Source organism: Schistocerca nitens, chromosome 12 (genome assembly GCF_023898315.1).
Source record: "Schistocerca nitens isolate TAMUIC-IGC-003100 chromosome 12, iqSchNite1.1, whole genome shotgun sequence".
Lineage (NCBI taxonomy): Eukaryota > Metazoa > Arthropoda > Insecta > Orthoptera > Acrididae > Schistocerca > Schistocerca nitens.
This window is the reverse complement of record NC_064625.1, coordinates 176,111,543-176,128,213: the sequence shown is the minus strand read 5'-3', so window position 1 is coordinate 176,128,213 and position 16,671 is coordinate 176,111,543. Positions and strand designations below refer to the sequence as shown.

Genomic DNA, 16,671 nt, shown 5'->3' with positions numbered 1-16,671 from the left:
CGTTGTTTACACTTGCCAACAAACGTTCATTTGCAGTGTGAAAATCCTCATTATCGTCGAAGTAAATTGCAGCTTATATCGATTTACAAACAGTTATTTGGTTTATGCACCATAAGTTTCACAAACAACACAAAAGTCATCGTTTATAACGTTCACAGTTTGGAACACTTTTTTGCAATATTTACATTTTAACAAAGTTCACCGTGTCCCAGCATGTTTACATCGTTAGTTATGAAAGCTTACATTTTGTGGTCACATTTCAAAATATGTTGACAATATGCAAAGTTTTAACACATACACAAATACATATAAATTTACAAGAATATGCATGTGAAATATTTTCACTAAAAATTATACTAAGTCCCATTGGCTACTTTCCTTTGTTGGGGTTTATGGTCATTTTGATTTTCTTTATTAAGGTTTTGGCATGCCAAGGGATATAAGACTTAATGTTTAAAGCCCGGGCTTTCCTTCATTTATTTATTTCTTTCTTTTGATTCCATATCTTGGCTGGCTAGTGGTTGACCAGGCTTGTAATGCCATCAATATTCATGTCTTTTTATTCATACCTGAAAGTTTACTGTCACACAATATATTCTTACATTCCATAAACAAACAATATCCGGCTGCAGGAGGTGGTAGGATAATGGAGAAAAAAAGAAAGATAGACTGGAAGAAACTATTCACTACCTATAAACTACCAAATCCTACAGCTACTACATAAAAAGAGAACATAATACATTATAACATTTGCATCACCTTCAAGGTGTGTGTGAAAGGAGGTGCTTACAATTTACCAAATCATGGGTAAATGTAAGTGTCCTTACGTTAAGTCTATGTAGTGTAACATCATGACAGATTCTCTGTTTGTGTTGTGATTGTTCATATGACTTAGTGTATTATACCTTAACAAATCCTTGCATGAGTAAATCGCATATCTGCTCAGTACTTCCTCAATATCTCCACTTCTTGTGGATACCGTCAATAGAAATGGAAAATATATCTCACAGAGATTCTCTCTCTCATAATGTGTATCATATAATAACATATCAAATTCCCTCTCAAGAGTTCAACCATGAACTTTCTTCTACTTTAATGAAGGTTAAACGTCATGTATGTTGTGTATATATATCATTTCTTTCTATAAAACATAAATAAAGAACGTAGTATTTTAATTGACAGTAAAATGTCTCTTTCTCAGAGTCCGTTGCTCGACGTTGGTTGCATGGGTGGTCACTGCTCCTTTGCACTTAACTTGCATTACCTGAAAAGTCAAATGTTGTCTTCAAAGTAGAGTTAATTTTGTCATCTGTTCGCTTAAGTGGAGGTGTTGTACGAGTCGCAAAAACATCCTTAATAACAATCCTATCTTTTGCTTTCTCAGGTTTTTCTGTTGTGTGTAAGTATAATAAAGGCTAACATGGCACTAAATTTCACTTTCGTTAAAAAAAAAAAAAAAAAAAAAAAAAAAAAAAAAATTACAAATGTATTCACATAAGGGCTGTATAAAAACTATATTTCTTTCAACTTAAGTTCCTTAAAATATCATTCTCCTGTCTGAACACGAACTATAAATGTTTTCTTCCACACAATGGCTTAACAAAACTTAACGAAAGGTTACTAAGTTACACTTCTGAAATAAATTAAAGCTTATGTGTTTACGAGTCACATTCTTATTACACTTCTTTCAACAGCTGTAATCATCATTATGTTCACTCTGCTTTTCTTGCATTCGTTCATTTTCAAGGGCACTGTAAATAGATTCACCTTTAACGCCTTGTACTCACATGTTCTAACTCATCACAAATGTTTTCTTTCAAACTGAAATTCTTATGTAATCTTAAAGATGTAGACTGTTTACACACTTCTCTATGTAGCACAATATTACCAAACATTCTCACTCATTCCTTACTCACATATTCATCATAATATATATATATATATATATATATATATATATATATATATATATACATTAAACATATTCCTCGTCAAACATTAATATATCACGTACGTGGGGCCATTTGGCACTTCCATTCTCATTAAACTCCAATAATATTTTCCTCAAATAATCTCTTGTCTCCATCAACTACTTCACAGTAACTTACCTTCTTATATTAACTTAAATATTAACTCATTCATACTGATCATTCATTCTTACTTCCTCATTTTTTCTGCCACATACCTATGTCATTACTGATTTCAACAGCTATTATCTCCTGACATTAGAGTGCCTTGAAATAACTAATTGTTGATTCACCTTATAATTTACAATTAACAACAAAAGTAACCTGCGTAGGTCTCATTCCTATATGAATATCTTTCTCATTCAGTAAGTGTACTCACCTGGGTTTACATTCTCTTCATAATTATTTGTACAAGTGTAACTGCAGTATATAATTTCCATAAATTAACGTTTGTGTTCTTAGGCTGTATAACTTAATGTTCGTGTATTCAATATAACAAAGCGTTTCAAATGTCTGTGGGGATGCAGCCCCTTCGGCTTGTGAGATAACGGGTATTCTAGGGAGTAACAACCTGGGTGAAGTATGCTTGCTATTCTGAAAGAACCTCAATATAATAGCTGCCATTTTCTGTTCAGTTGTTTTAATTTTGTAGACTTGGGATGTGAACGCAAAAGAACAAGGTCATCAACCCGATAGGTTTGTTAATTCCTGTTCTGCTGTCATTTTGTCGTCGTACCTGAGGAAACAAACCGTCTCAGCCGTTGCGCTCTTACAACACCTCCCGACCGAAGCACGAGCGCTTTAGCTCGGTCGTCGACTGTTTTCTGTCGTCTGCTGTGTTTGGCCGGGTTCATTGACCAGCTCCACTATGTTTACATTCCGGCCAGTTGGTGCCCACGCGTCAGCTGATGGCGCGCCGCAATTGTTATTGCTACTTCGTGGCGGGGAGTGCATAACTATACTGGGGAACGGCGGCGGATTCCGTGGAGGGTTATGATTTGTCATGCGTGAATGTTGTGTGTTCCACATATTCGGTCGGTGATTGTTGGGACTGTTATTGTTTTGGTGGTAATTATGTCTGTTATATGGCATGTTTCTGTCAAAGTAGCCCGGGTTGTATCGGTTATTCTCACGTCTCCTATTGCTGTTGTTGTTGTACTGTCTGTGATTTTCATTTTGCTTGTAGTTACCATTTTGATATGGGTGATAATTATTGTTGTTATTATTATTATTCAACGAATTTCTGCGGTTGTTCCTACCGTCACACACGTTTCCATTTGAATATGTTTCGCGCGTAGGCATCGTACTGCGTCGCGGCGCGGAGGGATGGTTCCACCAACCACCGTCACTATGTTTCCTTTGGGGTGGGTGCTGATTTTGGTTACTAATATGAGTAAAATTTGAATGGCGTGAATCGCCTCTGTAAACTACGTCCGTTTGATCTAAGAAGTTTAAGAAAGTCTTAACGTCATTCTCCGGTACTCCTATTAATCTGTCTCGGTATGGAAAGGGTAAGTGGCTCTTTAAAGTGTCAATTATCGCTGGCAAGTCGGCTGGTTTGGACCAGTACAGTGTCTTGTCTAGGTACCTCTCAAAGTATTGTCTTAATTCCAGAATGAGATTTTCACTCTGCAGCGGAGTGTGCGCTGATATGAAACTTCCTGGCAGATTAAAACTGTGTGCCCGACCGAGACTCAAACTCGGGACCTTTGCCTTTCGCGGGCAAGTGCTCTACCAACTGAGCTACCGAAGCACGACTCACGCCCGGTACAAAATTGTTAAGGCTTTCGCGGCCATTTGTTGACAAACTGCCTATTGGCTTCTGTCTCAGGTTCTTCGGCCGACATTCATCTAATGATTTTTCTGACGTTTCGCCAGCACGAGTGGCTGGCATTGTCGAAGCTTCACCCTCCATTGCCGGCAGAGCACTTGCCCGCGAAAGGCAAAGGTCCCGAGTTCGAGTCTCGGTCGGGCACACAGTTTTAATCTATTGTCTTCATGTCTCTTTTTTAGGGTCATAGGTCTCGGGGTTGCACACTTCTCTCCTTAGACTCTGTTGCTCATTCTCGGACCAGAATTCGTCCAAGATGGCTTGTTCGAACTTTTCAAACGTAAGGCACCGCCGCTTCATAGCGGCACCCCACTTAGCTGCTCGTCCTCTCATGAGATTGGTGACGTATCTGGTTTTATCGACTTCTGACCAACTACGTGGAAAAACATCGTCAAATGATCTAATAAACACAATAGCGTGGACTTTGTGCTTGTCCTCATGGGAAAATGTCTGGAAATACCCATGCCTTACAAACGTGTCATCGGCCATGTCAGTTGGCATAACTGTATTGACGTAGTTCGTGTCACTTGCTACTCTAGGTGTCGTACCGTAATATTGCTCGTTTGGTGGAAAAGAAAGCGGCACATTGCAATTTTGATTGGAAATAGGTGATTCCACAATAGGTGTTCTGTCTGTGTCATTAGCCATGGTTTTAGCTGTTTTGTCGTTCTCCGACGACGCGTTTGCACCAATCGCCAAACATGGCACAACATTGTCTCGTAATTTTGTCACTTCGTCTTCTGTGTGTTTTGTCTCGTCTTTAACATGTGTCTTTGTTTTTGAAAGTTTGTCCTGTGTAGTTGTTTCAAGTTTTTTGTCCAGATAGTCGTCACACAATTTACATTCATATACGATTCTTTCAGCCATGTTGGTGTCGTTGTTTAGTGACGCGAGGTCCGCTCGGTCTTCTAATTTTTCTATCTTTTCTTTGAGGTGGGTTTGTTCAAGAACTACCATTGTGAGTTGTTGGGTAATATTTCTCACTTCTTCAGTCAGCTTTTCTTGGGTGGAGCTAGCTGAAGTGTGGGCCTGAGATAACTCTTCCACACGGGTGTTCACTTCCTGCTGCACATTAACTATTTGAGTTAACTGATTCTCACATCGGGTGATATTGTTTTTTGTTTCATGTGTGAATGTAACTAAAGTTTCTTCCTGTTTAGTGACTCGATCAGACAATGTCTCAAATCGCTGGCTGAGCTGTTGAGTGGTGTTATTTAATTCTGTCATCTGTTTTGTCGTTCGTTCATAATTTTCGGTCATAGTATGGTTTAATATGTCAATTTTCTGACTAACGTCTCGTTTCATGTCTGGAAATAACTCTAATAGTCGGTCCAGCTTGTCGGTTTCCTGTGTGCGATATGTGTCACGTTGCTGAATTTGTCTCATATTCGATTCTGACATTGATGTTAACAATGGCGCTGACGGTCTAGTCTCGCGTCCATTCCACATTTCGTCATTTAAAGTCGCCATCTGTGTATTATCACAAATGTTGCGAGTTTGAGGCAAAATCATTGCATTGATCTGTGAACTCGTCCATGGAGGGAAACGCGGACTTTCTTGTTGGTTGAAAGATGAATCTACTTCACTTAACTCATCTGCCGAAACTATCTCTACCTTACCGCGTTCCATTGTAATAGGATGTATAATCGTAAGTCAAAAAGGGAATAATATAAGTCTGATTAATAAAGATTTGACTCAAATTTAGGATGAAATTTTTTCTCGGCAATGTAAATGATTGCTCTATTGCAAACAATGGTTGAGAAAGATGCAGCAGCGCGGACAAAATTTTTCGTAACAAATTAGTGTTTGGCGGTCAAATCCACGATCTTCATATGCTACAACAATACTATAATTACCACAAACTACAATAGAGATAGATAATTTTGGAAAAATCTAGAAGAAAACTACAGGATGCGTGGAAAGCGAAAAATGGATTCTGCAGTTGGCTATTGAAACATAATTGTGTGACTCACCATTAAATTTTCTGTCCTGCAGCGGCTGGTCAAACACTTCTGCGTAAATCGTATTCGTCAAAATATGGATTTTCTTAATACACCACCATCGGATAATCACCAAAAGGTCTCAAAATAACAGTTTTGCATCAATATATGCCATGAAAAGAAAACAGATTGAATTAGTTACAAAAATTCTTTACAGTATTGTTGTATAATCATTTGCTTAGGTACAATAAAGTTGGTGTTTTCGTTACCCTTTAAACTTCAGGATTTTTGGTTATTCTCTGTTGGGAAAAAATACAAATTAAAGTTTCAAATTTGCTCAAATCCGAAAATTGCATCCTGTCACGGTCTCCAGTTGAAGTGGTTAATAAAAAAGAAAAATACACTCCTGGAAATGGAAAAAAGAACACATTGACACCGGTGTGTCAGACCCACCATACTTGCTCCGGACACTGCGAGAGGGCTGTACAAGCAATGATCACACGCACGGCACAGCGGACACACCAGGAACCGCGGTGTTGGCCGTCGAATGGCGCTAGCTGCGCAGCATTTGTGCACCGCCGCCGTCAGTGGCAGCCAGTTTGCCGTGGCATACGGAGCTCCATCGCAGTCTTTAACACTGGTAGCATGCCGCGACAGCGTGGACGTGAACCGTATGTGCAGTTGACGGACTTTGAGCGAGGGCGTATAGTGGGCATGCGGGAGGCCGGGTGGACGTACCGCCGAATTGCTCAACACGTGGGGCGTGAGGTCTCCACAGTACATCGATGTTGTCGCCAGTGGTCGGCGGAAGGTGCACGTGCCCGTCGACCTGGGACCGGACCGCAGCGACGCACGGATGCACGCCAAGACCGTAGGATCCTACGCAGTGCCGTAGGGGACCGCACCGCCACTTCCCAGCAAATTAGGGACACTGTTGCTCCTGGGGTATCGGCGAGGACCATTCGCAACCGTCTCCATGAAGGTGGGCTACGGTCCGCACACCGTTAGGCCGTCTTCCGCTCACGCCCCAACATCGTGCAGCCCGCCTCCAGTGGTGTCGCGACAGGCGTGAATGGAGGGACGAATGGAGACGTGTCGTCTTCAGCGATGAGAGTCGCTTCTGCCTTGGTGCCAATGATGGTCGTACGCGTGTTTGGCGCCGTGCAGGTGAGTGCCACAATCAGGACTGCATACGACCGATGCACACAGGGCCAACACCCGGCATCATGGTGTGGGGAGCGATCTCCTACACTGGCCGTACACCACTGGTGATCGTCGAGGGGACACTGAATAGTGCACGGTACATCCAAACCGTCATCGAACCCATCGTTCTACCATTCCTAGACCGGCAAGGGAACTTGCTGTTCCAACAGGACAATGCACGTCCGCATGTATCCCGTGCCACCCAACGTGCTCTAGAAGGTGTAAGTCAACTACCCTGGCCAGCAAGATCTCCGGATCTGTCCCCCATTGAGCATGTTTGGGACTGGATGAAGCGTCGTCTCACGCGGTCTGCACGTCAAGCACGAACGCTGGTCCAACTGAGGCGCCAGGTGGAAATGGCATGGCAAGCCGTTCCACAGGACTACATCCAGCATCTCTACGATCGTCTCCATGGGAGAATAGCAGCCTGCATTGCTGCGAAAGGTGGATATACACTGTACTAGTGCCGACATTGTGCATGCTCTGTTGCCTGTGTCTATGTGCCTGTGGTTCTGTCAGTGTGATCATGTGATGTATCTGACCCCAGGAATGTGTCAATAAAGTTTCCCCTTCCTGGGACAATGAATTCACGGTGTTCTTATTTCAATTTCCAGGAGTGTAGAAGAGAAAAAAAGAAAAAGATTGAAATGTGGGAAGAAATCATAAGTGAAAATGGGTTTTTTAAAATCGTTAATGACCGTGAAAAAAGGGAAAGAAAGAAAGAAATAAATGCAGATCGGACTTCGTATTACAGAAAAGCTATCGGACTTCGTGATTCGGAAAAGCTATTGTTGGGCTGGTCCTTGTGGCGTTTTTGAGCAAAAGTTAAACCAATTTCCACTACAAAAATTATTGAAAAGAAACAGAGAATAACAAAATGTAACTGACAGGGGGAAATGGCATAGATAAGAGTTCATCCTTAACCAGGTTAACTTGTCTTCTTTCGTGCGGCGTACAGGTCTTCAAAAATCTCCTTCATTTCTGCGTGAAAAGTCTGCTCCGAAATCTTGCGATAAGTTTCATTGTCCAGGAATTTCTAATGTATCCAAAACCGTCTTGATATTAAATGCAATTTATTTTAGTTGCCTCTCTCAATCCTCCGAATTTCATAACAACTTCCACAATGTCTACACATTAAAATGTTTTTTTCGTCTTAATCAGATCACGTCTGCATTAAGTGTCCGCTCTCGAGAGATAATAAAGAAACGGATAGAAAAACAAAAAAAAGAGTTACTATTTTAGTATTTTCTCTGCCGTCGAGCGCTCATACCGCTGCCAAGGGATATTTTTTATTTGAGGGAACGAGTGTAGCGCGGCGAAATTCAAAGTCCCGCTACACCCCCCCCCCCCCCCTCACTCTCTCCATCTCTCTCTCTCGCTCTCTCTCTCTCTCTCTCTCTCTCTCTCTCTCTCTCTCTCTCTCTGTCACACACACACAAACTACTGTGTGCTTTCTCACTGCTTCTGTCCTGGAATCCTACTAAATTTAACACTTTTCTTCTCTTTTTCCTGGTTTTATGTTGTGTATTTCTACATCTTTTTTGAATTCTCAGATGCAGATTGTTGTTAATATCCTCTCCCAAAGAGAGGCAATGCCCTGTTTTGTTAGCCTTTTCTCAATGATCCTTTATAAATGTCCATTAAATAACAGTCTTCTTTTGCTTATTGTTTTGGCTATTGTTTCTGTATATCTATTTTTTGGATCTAAAATTTTCCCCATACTTCTTCTCTCTAACATTTCCGGGTTGTGTTATATTTGTGTGCTAGGCATTCATTTGCATACAGGCATTCTGGTTTAACTGCCACGTTGCAAAAAATTATTTTTGCATTTATCGATAAGAGGTTTAGACATTTTAATCTTCTTGATGTTTTATATTTAATTAATATATGTGAGTAAAAAAGAATAGGTGCATTTTGATGTTAGTGATAAATTTGGTTTCCTCTCCTCAGATTCTTATAGTTGCTCTACTGCCTACCTGTTCAAAGAGACTGGCTTACATTTCTACATCTGCTAGACTTTCAAATAGTACACCAAACTCATCTGCAAATGCCAAAGAGTGTGCTTCAGTACGTATTTGAAGAGTAGTAGATGTAAGCTGCCACCTTATCCCACACTTCTGTTCATTTTAAAGGGATTAGAAATCTCTCCGACAAACCTTTCTCTAATTAACGGCACTCGGCACCAATTGCCACTATTACAGTGAACACGTGTAGTGGTTCAGTGTTATTTGTGCCGGAGATGATGACAGACATAAATACTTCGTAACAGATGTAGTGCCAACTGCGTACAGTAAGATTTTTTCTAACATTTTGACGTGTGCAGAAACACAATTTTTGCCAGGCTCCACTCGCTGTATGTACACGTCACATATTTTTTAAGGTTTCAAACATCCTGAAGCCCAATTTTTGCAGTACTCCACTTGATAGTGGCCACACGGACAAAATTGCAGTAGATATATACTAAGATGATATCTGTTCTTTCGGACATGCCCGAAAGAACAGATACCATCGGTGACCGTGCAGCTCGTTAGAATGAAATTGCAATGAAATGAACACCCTTAGCTGCTTACAGGCATTGACATATGTCAGCGGGGACAGATGGAAATGTGTGCCTCGACCGGGACATGTCCTAAATAACAGATACCATCTTAGAAAATATATATATATATATATATATATATATATATATATATATATATATATCACCGGCCACTTGACCATCTTCTTCTTCTGTGCGAATGCACAAACAGTGCCCGCACTCTTACGGGAATCGGCAACGCGCCGCGAGTAATGAGTATAATGGGCGGGGGCACTACGAATGTAGTGCGGGACAATACGTCGAGAATGTGGGTTTCGCGGGAGGCGTGCCAGAGATAAATCCCTGCAGTCGCACTATCCTCTGTGTCTCAGATGGGTAGAACGTCTGCCACGTAAGCGGGAGACCCCGGGTTCGAGTCCCGGTCGGGGCACACATTTTCATCTGTCCCAGTTGACGTATGTCAATGCCTGTAAGCAGCTAAGGGTGCTGTAGTGGTACGGTGGGAGGTGGCGACAGTACCGTGGGGCGAGCTGACGCGGCGGCCCGTGCCGCAGGTGCGGCTGTGCGACGTGCGCGGCCTGTCGACACTGGCGCCCCGGCTGACTTCCCTGTGCTGCGACGGCGACCCGCAGCAGCTGCTCGCCACTGCGGGGACCTGGCCGGAGCTGCGGACGGCGAAGTTCTGCCGTGCCGGAGTGTCCGCCTTCCCCGTGCCACTGGCCGCGGCCGCCCCGGAGCTCGCCGTCCTCGACCTCGGCCACAACCGACTGTCCGACACTGCGGGTGCAGATTTCTCCGCCTTCCGATCGCTGAGCCGCCTCGGCCTGGCGTACAACGCGTTTGAAGCCGTCCCGTGCGGACTGCCGCCGGGCCTCACCGCCCTCGGCCTGGCCTGCAACTACGTCGATACTATTGACGGTACGTCGCTTCGTGCCGGTGGAGGTAATATATCATATGCCATATCGTATGGGGTGCGGCACTCGAATCCGGACAAATTTGAATTTCCCGTATGACCGATGAACCGTGTATACGACCCGGGAGATCCGGGAAAAACCCCGGAATTTTTTCATCCGGGAGAGAACTGGGAAAAACCCGGGAATTCTTTACAATTCCTGGAATTTTTCGTTATATTAATTTTGATTTAATTTTTTGTGATTTTGTTTGGTAAGATCCAATACTCTAACAAAGGATATTGTACCCCGTGCAGTGTTACGTGGGTTTATGCTTAATTACAGACTCACTTTTTTATCAGCCGATTTGTTTTCACCACGTTACGCCCACTGTTTACGTCTTCCTTTGTTGCTGAGCGATGTATCACTTTTCGTTCTGATGCCGCAACTCTTCCTTTCCTATATCTTTACTACTTTTTATCTATATAAATGATGAACTACTGGTTTTGCCGTTTAACAACTTTTTGATAACTGTGAAGTATTACAGGCATCGGGTCCCATCTAATGTGTCACCCGCCTAAACATTTTACACGAACCTTTCGAGACTCGATCGATCTGTTTACAAAGAGAAAGCAGAATATCTCTTCCTTTGACGTCGTCCGACGACGACCTAGGAAGCTCAACGCCCTCGCAGCCCGGGCTCTTCCGTGGCTCGCGGTAGTTTGCAGCATTCGTTTTATTCCTCGCCCACTTGCCGCTACGTCGAACTTTCGTGGTGATCGTCGGGCAACGTCTTCCACGTTATCTGCAACATAACTAAACTTAATTCCCACAGTATTTCTCAAAACCCAAAAACAAACTTAAAGAACATAATAATAGTAACTGTTCTTACAATTATTCCTATAAGTCTTGGTCGATTTAATGAGGGGTGGGACAGGCCTAAGCCTTGTAACACCACACCCGCTACTGCAGAATAACACTGCAGCAACGAAACTTCAGCAACAAAACACAGTGTTCATACAAGCGTCTTCCAACAGCAAAACGTGTCAAAGGCTTTTGGAAGACTATGCAATGCTTCATAACAACAGATTGCGTCCGATGAGAGTGACGTGACAACTGTTTGAATTAGATTTCTTTGAGCAGTTGCCGGCGGGCTCTTGTGCACGCGTAGTTGAGTCGCGTATGAGTTGTACCTTCTCCTGCTTCTTGTTACAGAAGTGTGGCTTCACGCCACTACCAAATATTGCCCCGTTTCGGAATTATAGTAAATCGGGGCCTGATGCACACAGCAGTCTGAGTTGTGGGGAGGTGGGTCCTCTCCACGTGACCTGTGTTTACGTTCAGTGATTTGCTTGTTTCCTCTTCGTTTATTGCACTCACGTTAAATGATAAAATGGATTTTTGTGACCGGGAGATATCAAACGAATTAAAATACGTTTACATAATTACGGATGGCTGAAATATGTCATTAGTTTCAGATTTAATTTCCACCTTTCTGACAGTCAAGCATTAATCGCCTTGCAGAACAATGAAGTTATCTTTGTCGGTTTGCTAAAATGATTTGGCTTTTATTAATCTTTTCTGCTGAGGCAGTCAGTTTGTTTGAAACGAACTGTTTAATTTCACACTGTTGGCTGGTTTCAACTGTTCGCTGATTTCAAGTGCACATATGACATTATGCCATAATAAAGAACCAAGCATGTGATAATACAATACTGGTACTCCAAGAAAATGTACATCCGAATCTGGACATACAAACGTGCACTTTAAGCCGAATTACGCATTTTAGTATGGTTCACGAAATTCCGATGCTCTTGAAGTATCCTTTGATGTCTTGTTTCTTTTATGACATAATGCAAGATCTTTTAATGTTTTACACGTACGGACATATGGCCTTCCTGCGTCATCGTGCGGTGACGACTGTTATCTGGCTCTCTCTTGCAACTGCTGAAACGAACTTATTTCTAACAGGTAGCGGGAAAATATTGCGAACGGTGGATTGAAAAAGCGTTACATACATTAAAAGCAAATTTCCTTTTATGCAAGATGAACTATGTGCGAGAATGTACGATTAATTTCTTAAATAACAAAGCATTTAATTCTCATTTAAAAATCAACTCTTGGAGGACGGCCATTTAGAAGAATTTTGAGCTCAGAAGCTCACACATTTACATCGTTATTAAAAATTTTACTGGCACATTTGTGTGATGTATCTTAAAGTGTATCACGCGCAGAAAAGATCAACATTATATGTGGAAGCTTAGCTTCTCTTCCAGCTTATTAATCTTGGAGACCAATATTTTATGTGAATGCTATGTATATTAATTTAAACCATTAACTTTTCTTATTTGTGTTTTCGTGCTACTTAAGAGTGATCTTGCTATTGGCTGACTACTTCACGTGTCCTATGCCGTCATCAGCTGGCGAGATCACGTGACATGAGTTATGAGCGGCTTACAAAGCGCGTCGCAATCTCGATTTCAGTGCTTCGAAAAGTAACATGCGGTATTTGGTGGAATTCAAATTTATACCTTCGTAATACGAAAATATGCAGCATACATATTGCTGCACATCAGAGGTGTTGCGAAACGTGTTGCCGTGACTTCTACAGCTGCCTCGGCTTCCCCTGGACTGGCTCTGCTTTCTTTCTCCACTCCTTGCTCACTTCTTTTGACTCGGTGATGCAACAGCACATCACAGGTGATAAAATGAGTCAGAAACGTGTCTCCCTCCTCCTGAAATTTAGCCGAGAGATGCTCGTGCACTTTCAGACCGTTCTGTTTTTCACCAGTTGTTGTAAGAGCAGACACGTGGACTTCCTAAACTATACCTGATAATTGCAAACCTTAGCCATAACTCGTCCCTACCTCATCCAAATCTCGGTGACTGTAAGAAAAGCTTGTCATTCCATTCTCGAGAAGTTGTCGAACGTGGTAAACTGTGTCGCCTGCGGTGCCGTCACGGGATTGAAAGTCGTGGCCTCAGTTCTCGACGTGCTACGGACCCTACGTGAATCGATCGTGCAAAATGAGCTCTCGAGATCTTGACAGTCTCTTTACCTCGAATCATTCGGGGTATCTCCCACATATTTCACCCTGTTTTTCCCCTCCCCGTATGATGAACTAGGCAGTCGTACGCCGCACTGCATAGACGCAAACCTCTCACTCTGACGTGGTGATGGTAGATGATGGAAATGATCGGCCATGTTTGGCTGCTTCCCTCACCATCACCCGTCATTGACACGAATGGGAACCGTCACGTCAGTGCTGAACATGCAGGGCCCAGAGGTTTGTTCCTATTCAAGTTGACGGCGCACGATTTCTGGTACTGAGAATGGAAAATAACTGGACTGGACACATTCCTGTGTGACGTACCCCACTTCATAGCACCCTACAGCATTACAGTCCCATTCTGAAGAATTTTACTTGTCAATTAGTCCATCCTCGGATAGCTATCTTCCACAAGAGCATAAGCCACTTTAATATTTGTGGTTTTTAACGCAGTGGAAATCTTGCTTGTCCACTTTACAAATCTCGGACGTAAGTGAACATTAACATGACACGTTACTCTAAGATACGTAAACTCTTTCATATACACAAATAAACAAAAAAGTTTTGCATCACCTCGGTTCCGGGAGTTCTAGAACCTGTACAGAAAATTGGAATAGAGATCAACATAAACATCATTTCTGCCCTTTTTATTGTTCATGAAAACCACACATTCTACGTTGTACCACCGTACAGCGAGACCTACAGAGGTGATGGTCCAGACTGCTGTACACACTGGTACCTCTAATACCCAGTAGCACGTCCTCTTTCATTGATGCATGCCTGTATTCTTCATGGCATACTGTCCACAAGTTCATCAACATGCCGTTGGTCCAGATTGTCCCACTCCTCAATGGCAATTTGGCATACATCCCGCAGATTGGTTGGTGGGTCACATCGTCCATAAATAGCCCTTTTCAATCTATGCCAGGCATGTCCGGTAGGGTTTATGTCTGGAGAACATGCTGACCACTAGTTGAGTGATGTCGTTATCCTGAAAGAAGTCATTCACAAGGTGTGCACGATGGGGGCGTGAATTGTTGTCTATGAACACGAATGCCTCGCCAATACGCTGCCGATATGGTTGCACTATCGGTCAGAGGATGGCATTCTCATATCGTTCAGTTGTTACGGCACCTTCCGTGACCACCGGCGGCATATGTCGGCTCCATATAATGCCACCCCAAAACAGCAGGGAACCTCCACCTTGCTGCACTAGTTGGGCGGTGTGTCTAAGGCATTCAGCCTGACCAGGTTGCCTCCAAACTCATCTCTGACGATTATGTGGTTCAAGGTATATGCAACACTCATCGGTGAAGAGAACGTGATGCCAATCCTGAGCGGTCCATTTGGCGTGTTGTTGGGCCCTTCTGTACTGCGTTGCATAGTGTAGTGGTTGCAAAGATGGACCTCACCATGGACGTCATTGCGCACAGTTTCAGTCGTAACGCGACGTCCTGTGGCTGCACGAAAAGCATTATTCAATATAGTGGCATTGCTCTAAGGGTTCCTCCGAGCCATAATCCGTAGGTAGCGGTCACCCATAGGTAGTGGCATCGACAGTTCCTGTCCCTCTGTATCTCCTCCATATCCAAACAACGCCACTTTGGTTCACACCGAGACGACTGGACACTTCCCTTGTGGAGAGCCCTTCCTGGCATAAAGTAACAATGCAGATGTGATTGAACCGTGGTACTGAGTGCCTAGGCATGGTTGAACTACAGGCAACACAAGCCATGTACCTCCTTCCTGGTGGAATGATTGGACCTGGTCAGCTGTTGGACCCCTTTTTTTTAATATGCCTTTTATATCCTCCATACGTAAGTGATTGTCAGTTATTTTATTGCGCAAATAGCAAACCCTGTCTATTCCTTGTAGAGTCTCATTTCCTAATCTGATTCCTCCAACGCTGCCAGATTTATTCTACTGCATTCCATTACTCTCGTCTCGCGTTTGTCGACATTCTAGTTATATCCCCTTTTGAGGCATTCTCCATTCCGTCTGTCTGCTCTCCCGAGTTCTTTACTGGCTCTGGCGCAATTACAATGTCATCGGCAAACCTCACAGTTTTTATTTCTTCGGTCTTAACTGTAATTCCTTCTGCTGTATTTTATTAAATTTCCTTTTTCGAGCTACAGTTGTTGTTGTTGTTGTTGTTGTTGTTGTTCTTGTTGTGGTCTTCAGTCATGCAACTGGTTTGATGCAGCTCTCCATGCTACTCTATCCTGTGCCAGGTTCTTCATCTCCTTCTGAATCCGTTTAGTGTATTCATCTCTTGGTCTCCCTCTAAGATTTTTACCCTCCACGCTGCCCTCCGTTACTAAATTGGTGATCCCTCGATGCCTCAGAAAGTGTCCTACCAACCGATCCCTTCTTCTAGTCAAGTTGTGCCACAAATTTCTTTTCTCTCCAATTCCATTCAATACCTCCTCATTAGTTATGTGATCTACCCATCTAATCATCAACATTCTTCTGTAGCACCACATTTCAAAAGCTTCTATTCTCTTCTTGTCTAAACTATTTATTATCCACATTTCACTTCCATATGTGGCTACACTCCATACGAATACTTTCAGAAACGACTTCCTGACATTTAAACCTATACTCGATGTTAACAAATTTCTCTTCTTCAGAAACGCTTTCCTTGCCATTTCCAGTCTACATTTTATATCCTCTCTACTTTGACCACCATGAGTTATTTTGCTTCCAAAACTCATTTACTACTTTAATTGTGTCATTTCCTAATCTAATTCCCTCAGCATCACCCAAGTTAACTCAACTACAGTCCCATTATCCTCATTTTGCTTTTGTTGATGTTCATCTTATATCCTCCTTTCAAGACACTGTCCATTCCGTTCAATTGCTCTTCCAAGTCCTATGCTGTCTCTGGCAGAATTACAATGTCATCGGTGAAACTGAAAGTTTTTATTTCTTCTCCATGGATTTTAATACCTACTCCGAACTTTTCTTTTGTTTCCTTTACTGCTTGCTCAATATACAGATTTAATTGCATCGGGGAGAGGCTACAACCCTGTCTCACTCCCTTCCCAACCACTGCTTCCCTTTCATGCCCCTCGACTCTTATAACTACCGTCTGGTTTCTGTACAAATTTTAAATAGCCTTTTGCTCCCTGTGTTTTACCCCTGCCACCTACAGAATTTGAAAGAGAGTATTCCAGTCAATATTGTCAAAAGCTTTCTCTAAGTCTACAAATGCTAGAAACGTAGGTTTGCCTTTCCTTAATCTTTCTTCT

At 42.6% G+C, this 16,671-nt stretch overlaps 1 protein-coding gene across 1 annotated transcript in view; it reads left to right on the top strand.

The window, feature by feature from the left end:
* The window catches only part of LOC126214993 (uncharacterized), a 55,957-nt gene extending 45,464 nt beyond the window's left edge, over positions 1 to 10,493 (top strand). The window contains exon 3 of the mRNA XM_049941623.1: positions 10,035 to 10,493. Coding sequence (XP_049797580.1) covers positions 10,035 to 10,493 — 459 coding nt within the window. The remainder of the gene's footprint in view (positions 1 to 10,034) is intronic.
* The last annotated feature ends 6,178 nt before the right edge of the window (positions 10,494 to 16,671 follow it).